General features: G+C 41.8%; 1 protein-coding gene across 1 annotated transcript; it reads right to left on the minus strand.

Moving 5' to 3' along the window:
- Nucleotides 1–3,015: 3,015 nt before the first annotated feature.
- foxd2 (forkhead box D2) lies at nucleotides 3,016–4,929 on the minus strand. The gene has a single exon (XM_020607049.1). The coding sequence runs from the start codon at nucleotides 4,478–4,480 to the stop codon at nucleotides 3,377–3,379; it is 1,104 nt and encodes a 367-aa protein (XP_020462705.1). The 5' UTR covers nucleotides 4,481–4,929; the 3' UTR covers nucleotides 3,016–3,376.
- Nucleotides 4,930–8,167: the final 3,238 nt, after the last annotated feature.

Here is an 8,167-nt window from a genome sequence, read left to right on the forward strand (position 1 = left end):
ACACTCCAGAATGGTGCAGTAGCAGTTTCATAGCAGTTTCATAGTTGTGTATCTAACCAGGCCTGGACAACACCCAATCAAACAGGACTTTGTTGTTTGGTTTCTTTAACTGGGGACCTTTGCCCTGAACAAAGTCTCAAGGCGTTATTCTAATGCTCAGATGAAACGAGTATTGAACATTAAAAAACTGTTCTTTTCACTCTAAGTGATCAACAGAAAACATAGGATACTGGGTTTGTATAGACTAAATGCAAAAGCATCTGCCCTTTCCCTGTGTTTTATTTTATTTTTGTATGATAAAACGGGCCACTCCCTTCACTGCAGACCAAAAATATCATCAATAGGCCTGTATTCACATTTATTCCCATTATCTTATTGCTGCAGCCCTTCATTTTAACCATTAATGTATCGGTGAGTGTGTATTTCATGTGCGCATATGTGGTGTCAGCACACCCTCTGTCCTCGTGTCCTTCATCGCTGACAGATGGATCGACAAGGTAGTGAACGATTTGAGCAAAACGATTTCATTTAATCCCTTGCTGTTTCAGGGGTGAGTGTTACAAAAAACGTATATAATGATAATAGGCTATGATATATTATATATGGGCCTACTCAGGACTTTTCCAGGGGATCTTATTAAAATAATAAAATGTTTACAGTGGAAAGGAAATAAAGGTACGTTTACGTTGCCATGTAGGTCTATAAATAAATTAGAGTGGCACAAAATGTGGGTTTAAGGCTGCTTACGCCCAAACAGGGCATATGGAAACTGTTAGAGAACTATTGAAAAACAAATGTTGGTGACTATTGAGTCATTTGGCTGTCACTCCACATGTCACTCAGTTCTTATTTTGTTTAAGAAAACATCATGAAAAATGACGAATTTCGTTGTGATTCCTAAATAAAGACCCACGCTCTGGTGCAAAAACCGTGGGTGGTCTCGAAGTGACAGTCCACACCAAAACCAGGGTCTCTATGAAGTATTAACGTGTCACTATATCAAATGTGTTGATAACCCGTGAGAACTGACGTGAAAAATGAAATGGCATTTTGAAAGAGGCGTCCCGGATGTTCACTTCAGTATTTGTTGTGGTTTGAAGAGTGAGAGAAGTTTCAGCAGAAACGAGCTGCTGACGCACAGCTGGGCTGGAAGTTTTACAACTAGGTGCAGTCTCAAACCGTTCGTTTTAAAAAGCTGGTTTTGTGCATGTGTGTGCGGGTTAAGCTTTGTATCTCTATCTTAGTATCTCTTGATTTTTTATTAGCTTTGTTTTCGTTCCTGTTGCTGCATACATGGTGTTTAACCACTTCTGCAAACGCTTCATGTGGATGTTAATGGAGTGATGCGGTGCGTAATGACTCCCTATCAGGGCGGGTGTGCACGGAAAACATTAATGGTCTGCTAAAGTTTTTCTTCACCTAATTTACTGTGCAAATTATATGTGCAGGATATCACTTACTGTCACTGATACGAGAGAGGCGCTAATTAAAATGATTTTGCTAATAATATCTATTAATTGCTCAGTTTGCACTAACAAGGAGTGAGAAAGAACAAAGAAATAAAGCCTGGGTCTGGATAAAGAAAGTAGTGTTGGTTTTCGTTTCAAAGACGTTCAGTGAGTTGTGCTGAGGGAAAACAGGGAGTCAGCCCTCCCACCCGTCATCCTTGATAATCATCTGTCACAACACCCACAAACTAATTTAACCATTTGCACACAGATCTGGTAAATAAAAGAGGCTTTACACCCCCGCCTGTCTGGAAACATGTGCTTCAACAACTCTGAAAAAGACCAATAGGCCTGTTTTCTGTAGCGGGACGAGTCCCACTGCTTCTTTTATATGTGTCCCGAGACAACACAGATGACATGAAAGCGGAACAAACCGAGAGCCTTTAGAGAAGACTGCTTTTCAGGGTCTAAATGTGTGTGGCTGGTCTCACAGGGGACCGCTTGCTGTGCGCACATTCACTCCCTAGGGCCAGGGGTCCACACTGACAACATCAACAAACGGCCAAATAGCCGCATTATGGTGGATTAGGAGCCTGATGAAAAATGCTGCTACAAATTAGCAACGAACGCCCAAAAGACCCTGTGTATATCCTTGGTCACTTTCAATTACGTGCCGCCGAGGCGCTAACGTCCCCATTCATTTAGGACCTTTGTTACTTGCAAGAAAACGGTCCTTTGCCAGCGAGCTAGAGCCACACAAGAGGAATACTTGCCCACTGTTGCGTGATATTCATCACTGTTATTTACATCAGGTCGTGTTTGAAATATTTAAACCGAATTTAGTACGTTTCTCACACCCAAAAAGCTTCATAATTTACTGCAATAATAGACGGATCTCATCATGTGTCCACTCCTGAATTGATTAGGGTCATATGTAGGAGTCCTGTGATGGAAACTAACAAGAATATTACAATTGCACCTAAAGTAGAGTAGTTCAACAAAAGCATGAAAACGTGCTCTTTGTGCGCAACCCTTTAAATAAAAATGGTTTAAAATGAAATATGAGACCTTTCACAATCCATTTGTTAAAAATGATCACAAAAGAGCAGAGAACCTTATTCAATTCCAGTTAGTTCGTACTCGTTTGTTTTATTTTTACTCTTTTTTGAGGAGCTGCATCCCCGACGCATCAACTTTCTATGAAATAAGAGATTAACGGATTTCCTTTTCAAATTCACAAACATTTATTATACTTGTCATTACAACAAAAAATGACCTATGAACATTTAGGTGTCTCTCTCTCTCTCTCTCTCTCTATTGGCAACACATGACACAGTTTATGTTTCACAGATTAAATTGTGAAATAGATAGGAACGAACAACAATTAAATTAAACTTGCGTGAACAACAAAAAGCTTGAGAGAGGTAATGCGCTCTTTTTATACCAAAACCACACAGCCTACTTGTCCAATGACAACATGAAGATGATATCGTCACAATTTCAACATGTAGTCCTCTACAGCTGAGGGAGGGGGTGAGGGGGCGAGGGGGTGAGGGGAGAGTCATAATAAAATTCTCAGTTATATTTTTTACAAAATCGGATATCATCCACGTAGCCATGGCTGACACCTTTAACTTATGTTAAAATAACCTTCCCCTCTTCTCCCACTGACAAATGAAGGCCATGTGCCAGGTTGAGGGCCAGCATCGTTTTAAAAGAGTTTTCTCCGAGTTTCTCTTGCTTTTGTTTTTCAATGTTATGCACATATTTACAAGCCATAAATAAACCTTTCTCTCCTCCTACACTGGTAAGAAACGGGGAGAGCCAAAACACTCTTATTTCAGCAAGAATGTTCAGCCTACCTTCACATAGGACGACGCCACAATTGGCTTTTTATTAAAAGATTTTCAGCGGGCATTCTCTTTTTTTTAGAAAGTACAAGTGTTCATATTCGGGGTTTTGATGGAAAAGCTTTGACTCTGTGGACCAGGCTGTAATATGCTGTCCGGTGATAGGTTCAAATGACTAGAAGCAGAGGCCAGGGCTGGGGTCAACATGGCCAGGATCTGAGCCTGGCTGCCCGGCTGCGCGCTGTATGAAGAGGCGGTGGAGTTGGCAGCTCCGATGATATTGTCAATGGAGAAAGAAGGCCGACTAGGGGTGCTGGAGTCCGTCTTGAGAGGCGGCAGAGACGGGCTTAGTTGAGGATAAAAGGATTTTCTTAAATCTGTCCCTAAAAGGGAGGGTAGGGGATGCGGTGCAGGGAATATGGACGCTGAAGAGGGCAAGGTGCAGGGGGCATTAGGGAACGGGAATGAACCGCCTGTGTGATGTGGGTGATACGGGTTGTGGGCTGCGTGGAAGTTCTGTAGCTGAAGTCCATAGTTGTATCCATACGGGCCGTATCCAAACCCGGGAAGAAAACCACCGGAGTCCCTGAGGATTTCATTACTTTGGTGCCTCTTGAAGCGCTTCCTCCTGCGCAAGAAGCTCCCGTTGTCGAACATGTCTGCTGAGTCCGGGTCCAGGGTCCAGTAGTTGCCCTTTCCGGGGTTGCCGGGCTCCCTTGGGATTTTCACGAAACAGTCGTTTAAGGAAAGGTTGTGGCGAATAGAGTTTTGCCACGCAGGGAATTTCTCCCGGTAGTAGGGGAATCTGTTGCTGATGAACTCGCAGATCTCACTGAGAGTTAGGCGTTTCTTGGGGCTCTGCAGGATAGCCATAGTGATCAGGGCGATGTAGGAGTAGGGTGGCTTTACAAGTGCACTTTTTCTTGGTTTGTCCCCAATCACGGACCCTGCCTCTGCACTGGACCCCATCTGTTCTGGCGGGCAGTCGGAGCTGCTGAGCCCGGGAGAGGAAACCCTCTCGGCCGCGTTCTGGGAGTAATTGTCGTCCGAGTCATTGTCCAAGATGAACTCGTGGTGAATGTACTTTCCGTCCTTCCCGACGGATATGTCTCCCCCAACCACATCGATGTCCACATCTTCGGACAACGCAGAGCTGTCGGACATATCCGTCCCTAAAGTCATCCTTGGAAACGCCGCTTCTCTCCCACCCCCCTCTCCCGGGTTTCCTCTTCCTCTGGTCCGGTGAGGCTACTGAGTGAGAGCGCGCACACACTCTCCACTCCCACCTTCCAACCACACCAGACTTGTGCAGCAGCTTTATTTCCAACTACTGAACGCACGCATCGCCAGAATCTGCTGAAAGTATGAAACTCTTTGACCTGAAGGTTTGGCGACTGCTGTCCGGTGCTGGTCGAGCAGGGCCGTGCGAGGCTCTCGTCGAGCAGAAAACTTCTTTTCGGGCATAAAAGAGCAGTCAAAGATCATCGATCTTGCATCGATGTGCACGTCAGTTGTCTTTAAATGCGATGGTTTCCTCTGTGATCAGTTTATGCTGTCGTTCATTTAAAACGCCACTTTTGGAGTTCCAAGTGCCTCTCCAAAATATCTTTTACGCACAGGATTGAGTAGATATCCAGCCAGACTGTCAAACTATCCTCCTTAGCACTTAAAAGGTATTTATAGGACCACAGTGATCACGTGGTCTTTGAGTCACTGTTACCAGGAGCGGAACGAAATTAGGCTGTACAAAAAAGTAATATTTGGATCTGCACTTCAATCTTAAAATCATATTTGGTTAAAAATAAGAAGAAGAAAAAAAAACGTCACAACCATAAAGGCTCCACATTAAGATGCTATCAGTTGTTCTATTGTATGAATCTATTTTAAGGATTTCAAGCTTTCATTTACTTGATTTAATTTTAGCTTTAAAAGGGTTGGAAAATGAACAAAAATGCATTAAAAGTGATTTAAAAAATGTCTCCATGAGAACCACGTTTTGACATTTGTCATTTATGCATTTAAAATGCGAATTTATTTCTGAACACGAAGAAGCGTGATTCATTTAAATGACTTTTTCTTTGTTATGTATTTATGTTATGTACTTCCTAAATTAATTTTTTTAGGCACACACCGTGCACGGTGACTGTGATCTCTGTGAAACACAATCCAAGTTGACATTGATATTTTTAGAGCGAAATCAAATCTTCCATTGACATAACCTGTTACAACTTATTAAGATTTAGGAAAAACACTGCCCTCACAATGTCATCAGACAAATAATGACACAGATGGAAAGGTGAATCCCAGAAGTAAATCATTCTATTATTATCATTATTAATGCTATTATTATTATTATTACAATTCTTCTTGGTCTTCTTCTTATTGTTGTTGTTGTTGTTATTGTGTCCATTATGTGCGTACATAAACTAAATATTGACTAATTATGTGGGCCTGCATTAGGATGTTGCCAAGTTCAACAACAATAGGCCTGTTACCACGTTTCTTTTAATGAATTTCGATTTTGCTCCCAGTTTAAACGGTTTACACTTGGCTATTTAAAGTCCTAAATACACCAACTACACAAACGGAGCTTTTCTGCGCCTCTTCTGGTCCCTAATAAACTGGCTGATTTGGCCGTATAGAATTCCTCCTCAAAGGTTTTGGACGGTAGCCCAATCCCCTGATCACTTCTCACGGGTTTTGTGTTTTCCATGTCGGGAAGTCACAACATTATCCATCTGCATTTTTTGCATAATTCACAAGGCTCCACAGAGATGTCGTCAGCTGCAACCTGCTGCAGTTCGTCTTCGTCAAAGGCCGGCGATGTTAAAATAATGCGTGTGTGTGATGTGTGCGGGCTTGTTTAGAGCTGGCGCAAGTTCGTTACGCAGCACAAACGCCGATATATTAGGCTGTAATGCGTTCACATCAGCACCCCATTCATCTTGGGCTTGTCATATTTTAGTGCTTAATTTTTTAGAATTGCTTTTTATTTATTTAAGGAAATGACAGTTCCACTGAGGAATCAAGTTCAAGTCGAGCGTGTAACACCTTAAATAGCCCCCAGAAGCCCAGACTGAGTCATGTGTCCTCTTGTCACCAGTCCTTTAATCGCTGAAACGGACACACTGGGACCGTGCAGCCGCCTCGTAGACACGCCACGTCACTTTTCCCTGGTCTCACAAGCAGCCACTTCAATGTTTTTCATTTTAATTCTTAGATTTCCCAAAGGTTTTACTGCCGTGGAATAAAACCGCCGTCCTTTATTTTGTCTCTTTATCCCCACACACTGTCTCCATAATATATTACACGACTTTCTTGGATAGGAAAAGCTGTCACCCCTTATGGCTACGTTCTTTGATTTATGCTGTATTGGAATATCCTGACAGATCTAATAGCCAATATTGAATAAAGCTTGGACTGCATCATCCATAAAAATATAGATCTATATATTTTGTGCATATACTACAAAATTAAAAACCTGTTTTCATTGACTGTTTTAAAATTATTGAGCTAAATGTGAACTCGCATATTAAATTTTATTACGGCAGAAAAGTCATAGGCTAAGTTAATTTTTTAATTCAAATTCAATAACCTACAGAACATATTCGACATCCTTGATTTTGAGGTTCTTCAAGTTTCCATTGGCTCAATGGGATTTTGATTCTTATGAGACGTGATCTGGCTGCGGGGGGTTTCTCATTACCACAGTTTGTGGTGTTGGAGCGCCCTCTGCTGTTCACACAGTATTAAAGCGACTGCCATGGTGCAAACATGGGGCAAATAATTGAAATACTGTCTTTAAAATAAAACATAGCATAATGTATGTGAATTGCACAATTATTGATTTTTAGTCAGATTTATTTAATTTTATCTGTGTAATACACCAAGGTGCCCAGCCCACATAGACTTACGAGAAATACAAATACTGTTGTTTCCATGAAAAAGAATAATGTTTAAACTTTATCATAACATCCTCCTTATATTACAAATCATACAAACTTTGTCTTCATGTCACAACATAAAAAGTTTCCTTTCTAAAACACAGCTCAACTTTCTCATAATCATCCATCCAAAACAATTTATTAGAGAGCCTCTTGGAGACATTTTATAAACAAACAAATAAATACAATGCAAATAAAAATCCCCCAATTCATAAAAAATGGACAATAAAATAAAAAAAATCAGGATGATGATCAGAATTAGTCCTCTCCAGTTAATCCAAAATGCTGCAGCCAGAGTACTGACAGGAACTAGCAAGAGAGATCATATCTCTCCCATATTAGCTTCTCTCCACTGGCCCCCTGTAAAATTAAGAATAGAATTTAAAATCCTTCTCCTAACATACAAAGCCCTTAATGACAAGGCTCCATCGTATCTTAAAGACCTCGTAGAGCCTTATCATCCTAACAGAGCACTTCGCTCTCAGAGTGCAGGTTTACTTGTGGTTCCTAGAGTCCACAGAAGCAGAATGGGAGGCAGAGCCTTTAGCTATCAAGCTCCTCTCCTATGGAACCAACTCCCAGTCTCAGTTCGATTAGACTTAAGACGTTCCTTTTTGATAAAGCTTATAGTTAGGGCTGGATCAGGTGACCCTGAGCCTTCCCTTAGTTATGTTGCTATAGGCCTAGGCTGCTGGGGGGCCCCATGATGCTCTGAGATTCTCTTCTTCTCTGTCCTCTCCTCTCTCTTTATGCATCTTCTGTGTTCTCTCTCTCTCTCCCTGTACCTCTCTACAGGTGTCCCTGGCCCTGGAGTTCTACAGCTTCTGATGAGCAGTCACCGGCCACATCGACCTGATCAGTGTTTGATTGTTTGTTGTATCTTGTTGCTTTTCTTTCTTTTCTCTCTCCTCCATACACTCACCCC

Source organism: Monopterus albus, unplaced genomic scaffold, assembly GCF_001952655.1.
Source record: "Monopterus albus unplaced genomic scaffold, M_albus_1.0 scaffold83.1, whole genome shotgun sequence".
NCBI classification, from domain to species: Eukaryota; Metazoa; Chordata; class Actinopteri; order Synbranchiformes; family Synbranchidae; genus Monopterus; species Monopterus albus.

Bases quoted from the DNA above. Each gene is read 5' to 3' on its own strand.
- foxd2 (XM_020607049.1), bottom strand. From the start codon at position 4,480: ATGACTTTAGGGACGGATATGTCCGACAGCTCTGCGTTGTCCGAAGAT.